Source organism: Henckelia pumila, chromosome 3 (genome assembly GCF_033568475.1).
Source record: "Henckelia pumila isolate YLH828 chromosome 3, ASM3356847v2, whole genome shotgun sequence".
Lineage (NCBI taxonomy): Eukaryota > Viridiplantae > Streptophyta > Magnoliopsida > Lamiales > Gesneriaceae > Henckelia > Henckelia pumila.
The window spans coordinates 197,538,250-197,553,184 of record NC_133122.1 but is presented as its reverse complement, the minus strand read 5'-3'; the positions used below and the strand labels follow the sequence as shown (position 1 = coordinate 197,553,184).

At 32.6% G+C, this 14,935-nt stretch overlaps 2 protein-coding genes across 3 annotated transcripts; both read right to left on the bottom strand.

The window, feature by feature from the left end:
- Positions 1 to 1,961: 1,961 nt before the first annotated feature.
- LOC140887125 (protein DOG1-like 3) lies at positions 1,962 to 3,220 on the bottom strand. Its single transcript, XM_073294181.1, has one exon. The coding sequence runs from the start codon at positions 2,809 to 2,811 to the stop codon at positions 2,059 to 2,061; it is 753 nt and encodes a 250-aa protein (XP_073150282.1). The 5' UTR covers positions 2,812 to 3,220; the 3' UTR covers positions 1,962 to 2,058.
- Positions 3,221 to 3,370: 150 nt separating this feature from the next.
- On the bottom strand, positions 3,371 to 5,067 carry LOC140887123 (uncharacterized). Of its 2 annotated transcripts, none has more exons than XM_073294178.1 (2): positions 4,934 to 5,067; positions 3,371 to 4,606 (listed from the first exon to the last, which is right to left on the bottom strand). In XM_073294178.1, exon 2 carries the CDS (start codon positions 4,537 to 4,539, stop codon positions 3,730 to 3,732), a length of 810 nt encoding a protein of 269 aa, XP_073150279.1. In that variant the 5' UTR covers positions 4,540 to 4,606; positions 4,934 to 5,067; the 3' UTR covers positions 3,371 to 3,729. The 2 variants fall into 2 exon arrangements, with proteins under 2 accessions (XP_073150279.1, XP_073150280.1); XM_073294179.1 differs by having other exon boundaries at positions 3,371 to 4,561.
- Positions 5,068 to 14,935: the final 9,868 nt, after the last annotated feature.

Genomic DNA, 14,935 nt, shown 5'->3' with positions numbered 1-14,935 from the left:
TTTTTTTTGCAATTCTTGTGACAGCATGCAATATATATCTACTAGCTAGCTTGTTCTTGGGTAGAAGAAAGTTTGATGTGTTATCATTTGGTTTAAAAGATGGGATCTTTTTTGCTCAAGTTTGTTTTTACAATAATAGCCCGGCCGAGATTAAAAGATATATGATTATGATGCTTATCTTTTAATTTAATTATCATTTTATAATCATTGGTCGTTCCATGCATAAGAGCCAAACAATATACACGATGGAGGAGTAAAATAACTCAGAAAAAAACAAAAGAGCGGCGCTGAGATTGAAGAATTCAACGTTTTGTGCTCTATATATACATATACATCCAATTTAATTAGCTCACCACATTGATTGCCTCGGCAATTAACTGTTCTATTTCCGACCAATAAATCCCTTAATTGGTTATTTTAGTTTTTTCTTTATAGAAATGGTTAATTTTTAAAAGAGTAAAATCAATTTTGGCTCATGAGTTATTGATATATTATCAAATTGGAATATGAATTATTTAATATTTTTGGCATAAAAAATAATGTTTTTGCACGGGTGATAGAAGATCCGTCGTGAAAAATTTACGAGACTTAGATTGTCTTACAAGAGTTTTTGTGTTTGTAAATTCACCAATAATTCGTGTACCAAAATGAATTTTACTTATTTTTAAAATGATAAAAAAATAAAAAAAAATTGTTCTACAACTCGAATTTCGTTTATTAATAAAATTAATATACTTCCTCCAAAAAAAAAATTATTTTTTTTAAAAAATTATACTTTGACTGTTACGATAAATGAATAATATTTTTATAAGAGAAAATCAAACATGTGTTTTGTTGTCAAATAATGTTTTTTTTTTTTGAAAAATCATACACAAAGCGAATGAATACATAGTTTTGGGGCACTTTATTCTCTCTATAGACTTGACTTGCTCATGGTTATCGCTAGCTGGGACTGCAAAGTCATCGATTACTGGTTATAAGGAAGGCACAATTTAGTTAATGTTTCAATATTTTATCATTTAATGTGCATGGCGGCATACACGAGTTAATAATATTAGGATTGTAATAATATTCATGAATATAATGAAATGGATTGACACGATATATTCAATTGAAAAAAGGTAATACTTTAGACAAAGTAAACTAAATCAACCATACAGTTAATATAATCTTGGCAAGAAATCAACATGGATATTGCTGCTCACTCATCCGGTTTCTACGTTGCTACTTTCGGTCCGTTTGTTTCACGCTGCCCCAGCAGACACTGCGTGTAGTGATGATCCAAATGTGGACGAATTCATGTATGGGCTGTGCTAGCCTTCTTTTTTTTTTTTTTGGGTTATATATATATATATATGTTTATTGTTTAAAATTTTTCTATAAAATTTAGTTCAGGACTTCGGCTTCTCAAGTCTTAAATACATATACAAATGAAATATCTTTTTTGTTTCGGATTAATTTTTAAAATTATAATAGTTGTGTGATATGAATGTAATAAAATGTGATATTTTTTATGATTTGAGAGAAAAATATATTAATTGAATAATGAAATTATTTGTTTTTGCATTAAAATAAATTGTTGTGGTTGAAAAAAAATGGAACTATTGAGTCTTATTTATTGTTATATTACTCTAAATTTATGAAATTTTCAAATGAGCTTCAAAATATATTATAAATAAAATATATTATGTTTCTTATAATAATATATAATTTATTAAATTAAGTTCAAGCCCACCCTATTTTTAATTTCTGGATCCGTCCCTGCAAAAATCAATATTTTTTTTGTATTTGAGATGTTAAAAAATGTGAACCCTTGGATACCCCTAGCATCGAAGTAGCCATTGCAATGCCTGTAGGGGCACATCGAAGTAGCCATTGCCTGCAGGGCAGCATCGAAGTAGCCAGTTCCAAAAACAAACAAACAAACAAACAAGACTGATTTTATTCCCCCTCCAAGTTGATACAAACCCATGGCTAGAAAGTTGAAACAAAATTACCTGATCCTCACAATCCACAAACTTTTCACAGAAACGGATTATCTCATTCTGACGATTTATTTTAGTTGCTACCATGATCAAGATCTCTCTTCTTACCCCAATCCTGCACGCAAAGACGAAGCTTCTTCCCAGCTGCAAGAAAATTCACTGCCTGTGGCGGATCCAGTATCCTGACAAGCTCCCTCAGCGTGTTGAGCCTCAAACGATCAGCTTCTTCCAATATACCCGCCATAGCCAGCCCATGCTTATCAAGAACCTCGTCCACGTTGCCGCTCGATCCATTGAACTGGCTGCCTGATTTCACAGCTATTGCCGCCAGGGGGTGGTCCAGGACATCTTCCTGCAAACCCGCCAACCGGGTCGACAGTTTTCTCTCTTCACTGATCGTGTTTCCTTGCAGATGGTCCACCATGGATATTTGCCTGGCCGACAGATCACCCAGGTTCCCGATTCTTGCGCCCCGGAGGAACTCGGCGAATTGGGATTCGATTTCCAGGCCGCATAATGCATAAATCAGGCGGATATAAGATGACGGCCTGCAGCCGCCTATCCACAGGACTGATCTCTCCAGAGAGGTGCACCAGGTCGGCGCAAAATAAGGGGAGACGTAGGCTCGCGCCATGAGGCTTCTTTTCTGGATGTAATCTTGGAAATTGTTCATGATCTTCTCGATCAATTTGCTTAATTCAGCGCTAGTGGCGCACCCGTTTGCATTCAGGGCAATAACTTGGTTGAGTTCTGAGAGTTCTTGTTCTTGGAGAGTCATCCATTCTTGGTAGAAGCAGGCTTCTTTTTTTTGATCACTTGTTGCCATTGATGAGACGATGTCTAGTCCTGGAAAATTTTGCTGCTTATCTATATATGAATCGAGTAAATAAGGTCCTGTTTGCGAGATGTTTAAAATCAGAAAGCCCACAAATTGGAACAATTATGATGTGACATGGAACATTAAACTGTGTTTTATCTGTTGTCAGTAAGCTACAAAGAAGACAAAATTTTCAATCAAGCTTTTCTCTGGGGAGATCTTTATGAAACCCTCGTGCTGATCACTGAGATTTGGACTGGAGTGGACAAAACCAAACTGTCTTCTTCTTTCGTAAACCATTTTCTGGGTTATTATATCTAAATTATAGTAACCTGAACTTCTAGCTATTTGATCAGTTAGCGTTGGAATGGGATTAATATGTCTTTTGATAAACAAAACTCTTGACATGGCCCACCGCCCATGGTTCTGATTCAGTTCTTTGCATCAACACGCTTGACATACAGAGTTGCATCATTTGCCGCTTTTTTTGCTGTGGTTTCCAAGTAATACATGCATGGTCTTTGCATAAAAGAAGTCGATTTTGTCCTATTAGAGGATATTGATGGGATTCAACTCCAGAACCAGTCAATTCATCAATTGTTAAAAGGACAAATTGGTGGAATTACAGCTTGAAGATGAATGCAAGGTTTGCGGCAACAATCTTGAAAAACAAACAGCCACTAAAACGGATAATGTTCTAGAACACCAAAACAAAGATTAACCTTTCTAAAAAACTTGTTAGTAATATTTACATCTGATCCTAGAGAGATCGCAACTTTACCCGAGACTAAAAATACCCCTCACCATACACAGACGACGTGATATTGTAGTATGTTGGAATAATTCTTCTCAATAGCCAATAGTTCAAGTCACTTGAAGAAGATTTTAAAAACCACATGGTATCGTGTTGCAAGAATAAAACAAGAATCAACAGTCGTCAAATGTAGAATACTTGCTAACACTTCCACCATGTTTCTTCTTAACCTGTTTCCTATCTTTATATTTCACCGCTGCCTTTCCTCCTACTACTGCAATCCCTTTGTTTCCTCCAACTTTACTACCCTTGCTCCCATCTCCTCCTCCATCTTCCGGTCCTCCCACCCCTTTGCCACCCATTTTCTGCCTGTTTTTCCCGGCTAGACCCTTCACTTTATGTGCACTCTTGTGGCTCTGAGTGTTAGTTGTAGAAAAATTCTCATTGGATAAAGGAGGATCATACACATCTGGTCCCCACGAGACACGGCATTCCCTAGCTTGCTTGCCTTCTTTCTCGCAACTCCCCTTCAATGCAGAAATAAGATTCAGAGCAGCAGTTGGTGTAGAGATTGGTTCATGTTTAGGTGGTTCTTTCTTTAGATAGCCCATTTGCGCTAATAACGATTCTTCTAATAAATTCTCATCCTCTTCATCATCATCGGAACATTGCTTTCGGACTTCTTTCTTTATCACTCTTTTAGGTTCTGATTTTCCATAGCCCATCTGAGACAACAGTTCTTCATCTGAAAAATCATCGCCATCTTCTTCATCATCCTCGTCCTCTTCATCATCCTGGTACTTCTCAATGTAATGTCCCGCTGCAGGAACTTTCCGCACATCATTCATATAATTCATCGTGCTATCGTCATTAATCACTAACTTGCCTGATATATCATTTCTTAGCATGTTAATCAGACAAGATTCGGGTGAATTCTCGTCTTCAGAGAGAGATTTTTCGGCAATATCACTGCTTTCCGTCATTTATCAACAGGATGACAAAAATCTACAAGAAAGGGATCAAAAATTGGGGTTCGTCGACCTATAATTTCTGTAACACGAGAGTTATCAATAAGGATACTAGAACCGCATCTGACAAATGCTTAGCATCGGTACTTCAAATGCAAAAACATTCCCACAAGAGAAACCACCGAGCCAAGGAAAGCACCCAAAATCGTAAAACAATTTTAATTCATAACAAACGTGCATGTTCCAGAACAGAAACAAGGAGCTCAAAAATCGAATAAAACGAATTATCCTGTCGCATTACAATTCAAAAATCTTGAAACTAAGTTGATAAAATGGTGCAGAATTCGGTCCACAATGCCCGAGAAATAACGAAAATTATGAGGAAGAACAGCGAACATCGTGTACTTACCGAATTGTAGAAACAAAACATGTAAATTAGAAGGAAGAATCTTTGTAGCGATCACACATTTGTTGAACCCTAATTGAAAGATGCCTCCGCCCCCAAGGAAAATTCGCGGGAGGCTTCGTTTCGTTTGATACGCGTAAAACTGGATCAATCAGTAAATCGTCCCAAGACAATTGGGCCTATATTTCTTACTGAGGTGTCTCTATTTCTATTTCGTGGGCTTGTTTTGGGTCTTCTTTTTAATTTCTCTTTAGCGAATCCAGCCCAAAACCGCAGATGTTTTTATTTTTATTATTATTATTATTATTCTTTCTTTGGGGGCTATAATAAAATATAAAAATAACAAAGAACAAATAATTCAGTTTGTTTCCTCATGGCATGGTCAATATTTCAATGTGAATATATATGGGAATTTTTTTTTTGGTTTTGTATGTTTGTCACTTTGCGATTTCAATCATTTATATTTTCAGATTTCAGTTTTTGTCCGCTATCTTTATTTATTTTTGGAAATTTTAGTTTTTTTTTCCGACGTGGCGCTGACGTGGCACCAATTCAGTGTTGATGTGGAGCTCACGTGTACAGAGCCACGTAAGAATTTTTGAATAAAAATGCCCAAAATTGTCAAAAATCAGAACATACAGGACTAAAACCGAAATGTAAAAATATAAAAGACTAAATCGCAAAGTGACAAACATACATGACTAAATTTGCAATTTTTCATATATATATATATATATATATATATATATATATATATATGAAAATGCTACATGTACACGTACTATTACACACTCGCTTTGAGATTATAAAATTATCTATGCACTTTATTTGAAAAACATATTTCAAAAATGCATGTAGGATAATAAAACAATTTCAAGTGCATCGTGTAAACCTTCGTGTACGTGTAACATAACCCAATAACCCATATAGTCGGGAAAAATTGAAAATTTAGTCCTGTATGTTTGTTACTTTGTGATTTTGGTCCTCTATGTTTTCACATTCAGTTTTAGTCCTGCATGTTCTGATTTTTGGCAATTTCGGTCCTTTTTATTCGAAAATGCTTACGTGGCACTGTACACATCAGTTCCACATCAACACTGAATTGGTGGCACGTCAGCGCCACGTCGGAAAAAGAACTAAAATTGCCAAAAAAAAAAAAATATATAGCGGACTAAAACTGAAATCTGAAAATATAAAGAACTGAAATCGAAAAGTGAAACATATAACACCAAAAAAGCAATTTTCTCTTATATTATATAATATAATAATATAATATATATATATATGCTCACCTTTATCTCCAAAAATAATTGCTTGTCATGTCAGGAGACTACATCGCTAATCAGGGGCGGTCCGAGGCGAGGTTAAAAATATGATCTCTTTTTATTAAAAATGCGTGTGTATATACATAGTTATAAATATACATTTAATATTAAAGAACATTCGCATTAATTAAAAATAATTTTACTCTCATAGTTTTGAAAAATAAATTATTCAACAACCAATATTATTTAAAATTCACTCTTATTGAATTTTTTAAAACAAAGTCGTCATTTTTTGACATTTTATGATGAATATTTGTACAATAACGGAAGTATTTAACTAAATTCATAAAAAAATATAACATAATACTAAATAATGAAGTCAAATACGAACAAAAAATATACATATATATATATAAAATAGATAATAAATTAATGTAATATAAATTAATAAAATAATGATGCAACAATCCTTTAGTAAATAAAAAAAATGAAAAGAAAAATTCTAACTTTTGTAAAATTATTCAATTTTCATAACCTGCAATCTGAGTAATCAACATGGTTTAATTGAATAATAAGTAAGAAAAACTTGACGGTATGTCTACGGTCTACTATGGTGCAACGGAGGTGTGCGAGAAATTTCCGTGCATGAATTAAATTGATTGGAGGGGGCCGCATGAGGAAAGAAGATAAAAGTTTAACAGAGTTAGTGAACCATTTAACTCATTTGAAACAAGATTTTTATCATAAAAATCTATTCACGATTTATTTATTTTGTTATAACACTATTTATTAATTAAATTTATTTGGATATTAATTTAAATACAAATTTTCTAAAAATAATCAAGGGTCCATCTTAAGGTGGGCCCTGAGCGATCGTCCGGCCCGCCCTACCTTAGGACCGCCCCTGTCGCTAATATATTGTACCTCTTAGCTTAAAAAAAAAAATATATATTGTACCTCTTGATATTCTATAAGGTAGGGGTGATCACGGTGCGATTTGACGGTTTTTCATAAGAAATTCAAACCGAATTGCCAATTGCGGTTCGGTTATTTATTTTTTTGTTGCGATTTTATATGTAAAATTGTTTTCGCGGTTTTCGGCGGTTTTAAGCGGTTGCGGTCGGTTTGCGGTTTTTTTTAATGATAGGTAAAATGAAAAAAAAAAACTATTCTAAGTATTAGAATAATGAATGAAAACTATAATAAACAAAATAAAACTAAATAAAATAACACTCGAGCGACAAAATAAAGTTACTCAACTATAATATGTTTAGGCAAGGTTGAAGATTAATATTTGTATAGAAAAGTAGTAAATAGATTATGAAGAGAGAAAGATGAAATTTTTTTTTGAAGAAGTGTTGGGAGATAAGAGAGTGAAGGCGGCATATGATCGAATCTATTGTGTATATTATATACAATGTGCTATAAATATAACTCTAGCTAAATACTAATATACACGGCGGTGCGGTGCGGGGCGGTTTGGGCCAAAAATTATAACCGAATCATGGCGGCGGGGCGGTTTTCATTTTTTTTTTTAAAAACGCGGTTATTTCAAAAAATGAGATACGACGGTGTGGGGCGGTGCGGGGTGGTCGGTTCGAGCGGTTTTTTAAAAAATGTGATCACCCTACTATAAAGTACAACTAAGATATACGACATAACAAAAATAGGTGATAGAAAAAAAAGTTTCTTTTTCAAGCTTACATACACGCACAAAACCCTAAATACTTTGAGACTCATTTTTTTTTTTTTAACGTTTTATGCTCTCACTCTCCGCCGGACTTTGGCATTGGATGAGTCACCCTGGGTTTTTGTCGATATGTCCTAAATGTTTTATTCATGTTTTTAGGCGAAGATTGGATTACTAAAAACGACAATCAGCAACGAGTTTTCGGACCCAATTACTCACGTAGAATGTTTCGTTTTTGTTTGTTTTAAATATATAAATATATCATATTTAACAGTATTTTTTAAATATTTTATTAATTAATTAATATATCCTTATTTACTTTGGGATCTTTGAATTAACACAAAAACTATTGAAAATTAAGATCAAACTATTTATATAAACATTCCTTAAATAAAGGTACGTAAAACTAAAATATTATTTGTTAATTAACATTCCAATATATTTTTTAATATGTGTTAAAGTTAAAAAACCCACCTGTATATTTGAGATAAGAAATCTATCTATCTATCTATCTATCTTCTATCTTCTATCTTCTATCTTCTATATTCTATATTCTATATTCTATCTATCTCCTACTTTTATATCTACATACTTGAAAGGCTACTATTTCTTAAAAAGATCATTAAACTTCCGGTTGCCTGTTATCCTTTAACAAACGTGTCTACCTTCTCCCAACTTAAAAATACACGGGTATTAATCTAAGTTATCCACCGCTTCACATAAAAAAATGGCTTGAAAGGCAACTATTTCTTAAAAGGACAGTAAACTCCCGGTTGCCTGTTATCCTTTAACAAACGTGTCTACCTTCTCCCAACTTAAAAATACACGGGTATTAATCTAAGTTATCCACCGCTTCACATAAAAAAATGGCTAAGTCTTATTGGTTGGAAGATAGAGCGACAACCGACTGTTGCCTATCGCTTATCTTCTCTACTTATACATGTGTAAATTCCCGATCTACACACTACTTAGACCTCCGCCTTCACATCGCTTTGTTGTCGTCCTTTACGATCCTTTCCGCTTGTCCTTGTGTTTTTGACGATCCGCTTGTTACTGAGTTTTGACATTAGAAATCGTGAGATTTTCGTTTGCACTTTTTTTCAGACGCCGATCTGCTCGATCGTGGACTTTCTCTGTTTTGCGTTGACATCTAACTCTTTTGTGTTTAGGTTTCGACGCCAAACGATCTTAGTGTTACTGGGTTTTGACACTCCATATCGTTAGGTAGTTGTTTTCGTTTTTTTGTCATTATCCATTTATCTTCGAATTTATTTGTGTTTTCTGTTCTTCACTTACGTATAACGCTTTCTTGTTTAGATTACAACACTGATTTGCTCGCTCGCTGACGAATTCATTGTTGAGTTTCTTTACTTGAAATTTCTTTGTTGAAGAAATTCTTCGTTTCACTAACTGTTTGTTCTTCGACGCTATTTTTAATGTGATATCCCTTGATGATCAGATCAGATCCCGTGATGCATATCAAAGCTCAGCTTATATAATCTTAGAAAAACAATTTTTTAAAAACAAAAAAAAAATGCTAGACTTCTTGATTTTTAGGATCTTGTTATTTTAATATCCAGTGCATGTTCTTGAAGCCATTACCATATGTACCTACCGCACGATCGTTTGGACTCATCATAAACTTAGTTTTCCTCTGTTTTTGTTATTAAAAAAAACAAAACCTTGTGTATTTGTCTCATAAATATTAAAGATATAGAAAGAATATGTTGTGCATGGATCTTCTCACTGTTTTTAAATTTATTTTCTTCTTTAATAATTGATAACTATTAAATCACTTGCTTTCTGTTTTCTACCGTGTGTTACCCCTTCTTACTTGTTCTCCCTTCTTACTTGTTTTCTTGAATTTTTTGTGTTTTTTTCTGTTCGCTTACATCATTACTTTTTGCCTCAAGTTATGAGAATGAGTTAACTGCTGCACCATCTGGCTTCAAACTAATTGGTTTCCATATTTTTGTGTTTTTTTATTGTTCTCCTTGTCTTAATGTATTTCCTTGTGTCTTCCTTTTTGTCGTGCATATATTGTATGTTTTATTTAGATTATGACATACCTAGCTTGGTTTTCATCTTCTCTTGTTGTTGTTACTTTGCCTCTCTCATTGAAATTTAGTTTTCGTATTTCTCTTCTACGTATAACTTCTGTGTTTTGTTATGTAGATTACAATACATTATTGAAATATAATTTTCGCATTTTTCTTCCACTTACAACTTCTGGTTTTTTTATGTAGATGACAATACATCATTCATTCAAACTTCGTGAACTTAGTGAACTGCAGACATCATATATAAATGACTTGGTTTACGTATTACACGCCATCAATTACATGTCTGTCTGATTATCAAAATGACAATTGTTTTTCGTATATCTTCATTCTGCTCCATCAATTACATGTTTGTCTGATTATCGAAATGACTATGTTTTTCGTATATCTTCACTCTGCTTCTATCTCCTTGTGTTAAAAGTATTTCTCTGTGTTTTCCCTTTTATCTTGCATATATTGTATGCTTGATTTAGGTGATGGCATACCTTGCTTGGTTTTCATCTTATTGTGTTGTTTTTCGTTTGGCCCAGTCATTGAAATTTAGTTTTCGTATTTTTCTCTAATGTATGACTTCTGTTTTTTTTATATACACTACCACACATCATCAAGATTTACTTTTCGCATTTTTCTCCAACTTACAACTCCTGATTTTGTATATAAATTACAGTACATCATTCATTCAAACTTCGTTAACTTCCCTATTTCGACGTACCGCCAAAATAGTACGCTTCAACTTGGTGGGTTTTCAGACTTTTCCTTTCTCTTATGTTTTTGCGTTTCCAGAATTTCTTGTGTGTTTTCCTTCTATCTATATCTATTCTTATGTTGTGTACACGTACAAATTGGGTGTCTGTAATTTTGTATTACTTTCCTATGAAAAAATGTTTACAATTTTGTATTCTTTAACTCGAAATTTGATCGCCAAAGTGTGTGGAATTCTCATTGTGTTTCAATTTTAAATAGTTAATTTTTTTTAATTCCCCCCTTTTTTTTTTGCTGACTTTTTGTATGTGAACAAGACAATACTTACATTTGTTTTCTCCACTTCCATTCTCTACACGTAGACGTACCCACAGATGTAAACATGTTGCTGCTTCTTACTGTTGAATAATTTACAAAAAATATCAAGTGTAAAACTGTACATATAATTTATAAATCACTTGGTTTACTTATTACATGCCATGAAACATATGTGTATTTAATCATCGAAATGATAATTGTTTTTCGTGTGTCTTTAATTTGCTTCCATCTACTTGTTCAGCGTGTTACATTTTTTTTTTCTGTTTACAGACCGTGAAAACCCTGCCCACTGCTTTCTTGTTGTGGACAACTAATCTTTGTAAGGTAAGGTTTTTCTATGTTTTCCTTTGTCCATCAATATTGGAGATTTAAGATGAAAAATATCAACTTAATTTTTACAATGATTTATTTTCTTGTTGTACATTCTTTCTCTTATTCCTTGCTTTTATATGTACTTAGGCTTGTTGTTTTTTTTTTTTTTAATTTGTCGACCAGAGTTGCTGCTTCTGTTAAAAATATCATTGCACTGTGCATATCTGTTTTTTTAACTCTAAATTTGGTTATTAACTGTGTTATATTTTTATTTCTTATTTATTTATATATATTATACTTATAGTTGCTTATTTCCTATATTTGTAATTTTTACCACCGAAGAAATATGTAAATTTATGTAAACCATTTTTGTTTTTACATATTTTTACATTTTTATATAGCAGAGACTTGCTTTTATGCTGAATAAATCGTGAATTTATTAACCTCCAGTTTAGGCTTACAAATGTTTTTTAAATCATTTTCTTTAATGATTTTCCATGATTTTTTGTACTAGAAACATTTAGTTTTTAAAATTCTACGGAGAACATTACAAGAGATTGAATGACACAAGAAATGGCAAGTTGCTCCACTCGATCAACATACAGGTTCAGTCCTTGCCTTGACTTTAACTCCGACTAAGTACTTTGTACATATTTGCATCTTCTATTATCTGCCTCTTTACCTTGAGTTTTTAACTTACCAACTTTAATTGATATTAGAGCGTTCTTTTAACACTCGTTTAAACAACATAAAATTTAAACATAAATAGACTGATATTTGTTTGTTTATCTTTACGTACAAATTTGTTTTTTTAAAAAAAACTGAACCACTAATCTGATTCACCACACTTGTATCCTGCCACTGTTAGAAATAAAGATATTTAGATTTTTGTGTTGAAGAATATATTGGCTTTCCAAAAATTTAATAACGACTTTAGGAAAAAAAAATTTTGTTTGCTTATGCTTTAGTCATTAGTTTAAAGTACTGTTTTATGTAGGGTTATTTAGTTGAAGAAACTCTTATATTGTAATATTTTGAACTTTCTGTCACTGTGTTTTACTTGGCTGTAGAAAAATAATTAATTAGTTTTAGCTAAACACATATTGCTCAAATTGTTACTTCTATAAAAGAAAAAATCCAAAATATTTACCTTCTATTGTGGTATCTTTTGTAATATAGTACTTAAATTTGCAATGATGTCAACAAAAATTCAGAAACGAAAATATAGTAGCTTAGAAGATCGTAAAGTGGCTAAAAACAATCGACGACGAGAACACAGACAACTTTTAATCTCAAATACAATTGACCAAGAAAATGTCCATGTAGACCCACTATCATACAAAGTGAGTACTCCAAATATACTACCAAATGTTCCAAACTGTCAATTTTGTGGTGCACACCGTATTTACTTAGAACCACCCACATTTTGTTGCTCACTAGGAGATATAAATCTTCTTAACACTGAAATGCCTACTGACTTAGTTCAAATGTACCTTGGCAATGATGTAGATGATAAAGAATTCATTACCTATGTCCGTAGTTACAATAATATTTTTGCATTCACATCAATTGGTATACATTGTGACAAATCTTTAGCTACCAAAAATAATGGGATTTACACATGTCGTGTGCAAGGCCAAGTTTATCACTTCATGGATCAGCTCATACCATCAAATAATCAAAAGCCTAAAAATCTGCAATTGTATTTTTTCGATACTGAACACGAGATCTTGAATCGAATGTATATAAGTTCTAAATTTAAAGAAACTATTGTACAAAAAATTATTCATCTTTTAAGCACAAATCCATACGTATATTTTTTTCGAAGTTTGAGTACAATCCAAAACTTAAACGAATATAAAATTGCTTTAGAAGCTGATTCTACTATTGATCAACGTGTTTTTAACAAACCTACTGTATCACAAGTTGCTGGAATTTGGTTAGAAAATAATGAGAGCCATGAATACTCAAGTCAGGATATACAAGTATATCCAAAAAATAACGAAACTCAAATAATTAAACATTACTTTGCTTGTTATGATCCTATGCAATATCCTCTCATTTTTCCTAATGGAGAATCTGGGTGGCATCGAAATATTAAAAGATTGAATAAAAGACAAAAAAGAAGCTCTCCAAGACCAACATGTGATAATGAAAATATTTACGATATCCAAAATTGTACAACTATGAATTCTTCCAAAAAAAAAAAACAGAAAATAAAAGGTCAACCGTATCTTGTCGTGAATATTATTACTATAAACTACAGATACGTAAAAACGATAAATCTTTCTTACTACATACTGGTAGGCTTTTACAACAATATGTAATAGATATGTACATCAAAATTGAAACATCAAGATTGGAATTTTTCAGAAGTAAAGATATGCAACAACGTTTACGTAGTGAAATATATTCTGGATTAATAGACAGTATGGCACAAGGGCTTGAAATGGGTTCTGACATTGGAAAACGTACAATATTACCTGCGTCATTTATAGGAGGACCTAGAGATATGCGTAAAAGATATATGGATGCTATAACTTTAGTTCAACGCTATGGAAAACCTGATATTTTTCTCACAATGACTTCAAATCCAAATTGGCCAGAAGTAAAAGCTTTATGTCTACCATCTGATGAAATACAGAACATACCTGATTTAATTGCTAGAATATTCCGTGCAAAACTTCAAATGCTGAAAAATGAATTACTTACAAATTCTATTTTTGGTAACGTAATAGCTTACACTTATGTCATAGAATTCCAAAAAAGAGGATTACCACATGCTCACTTTTTGCTTATTTTAAGCCAATCATCAAAAATGTTTTGCCCTGAAGCATTCGATAGAATTGTTTGTGCAGAATTACCTGACCAAGTAACACATCCATATTTATTTTCATTGGTAGTTAAGCATATGATACATGGACCTTGTGGTTTCCTTAACCCTTCATGCTCTTGTATGAAAAAAGGTTCATGCAAGTTTAATTACCCTAAAGATTTCTCAGAAAATACTAAATATGGCATAAATTCATATCCAATATATCGACGTCGAAATGATAAACATATGCTAATTATTAGAGGTCCACAACTTGATAATCGTTGGGTTGTACCCTGTAATCCATATCTACTTGTTAAGTTTAATTGTCACATCAACGTTGAAATTTGCTCAACTATTCAAGCCATAAAATATATGTACAAATATATTTATAAAGGACACGATAGGATTTTCTATACATTAGTTAATGATGAAAAAGACTCAACGGTTGACGAAATTAAAAATTTCCAAAGTGCAAGATGGATATCGTCGCCTGAAGCAATTTGGCGAATTTTTGGTTTTGATCTTCACCATATTCATCCATGAGTGATATGTTTACCTATTCACTTAGAGGACCAACAATTTGTAACTTTTATTGCCAACCAATCATTATCTACCATAACTAATAATCCGACAATTAAAAAAACAATGTTAACACAATTTTTCTATATGAATAAACATAACGACTACGCTAAAAAACTTGCTTGCTTATATGTTGAGTTTTCAGAATACTTTACTTGGCACCGTGATATAAAAGAATGGGAACCACGGAAAAGAGATGAAGTTATATCTAGAATTTTTAGCTGTCATCCAAAAGACGGCGAAAAGTTTTATCTAAAGTTATTA

Coding starts and splice junctions, on each gene's coding strand:
- LOC140887125 (XM_073294181.1), bottom strand. CDS start 2,811: ATGGCAACAAGTGATCAAAAAAAAGAAGCCTGCTTCTACCAAGAATGG.
- LOC140887123 (XM_073294178.1), bottom strand. CDS start 4,539: ATGACGGAAAGCAGTGATATTGCCGAAAAATCTCTCTCTGAAGACGAG.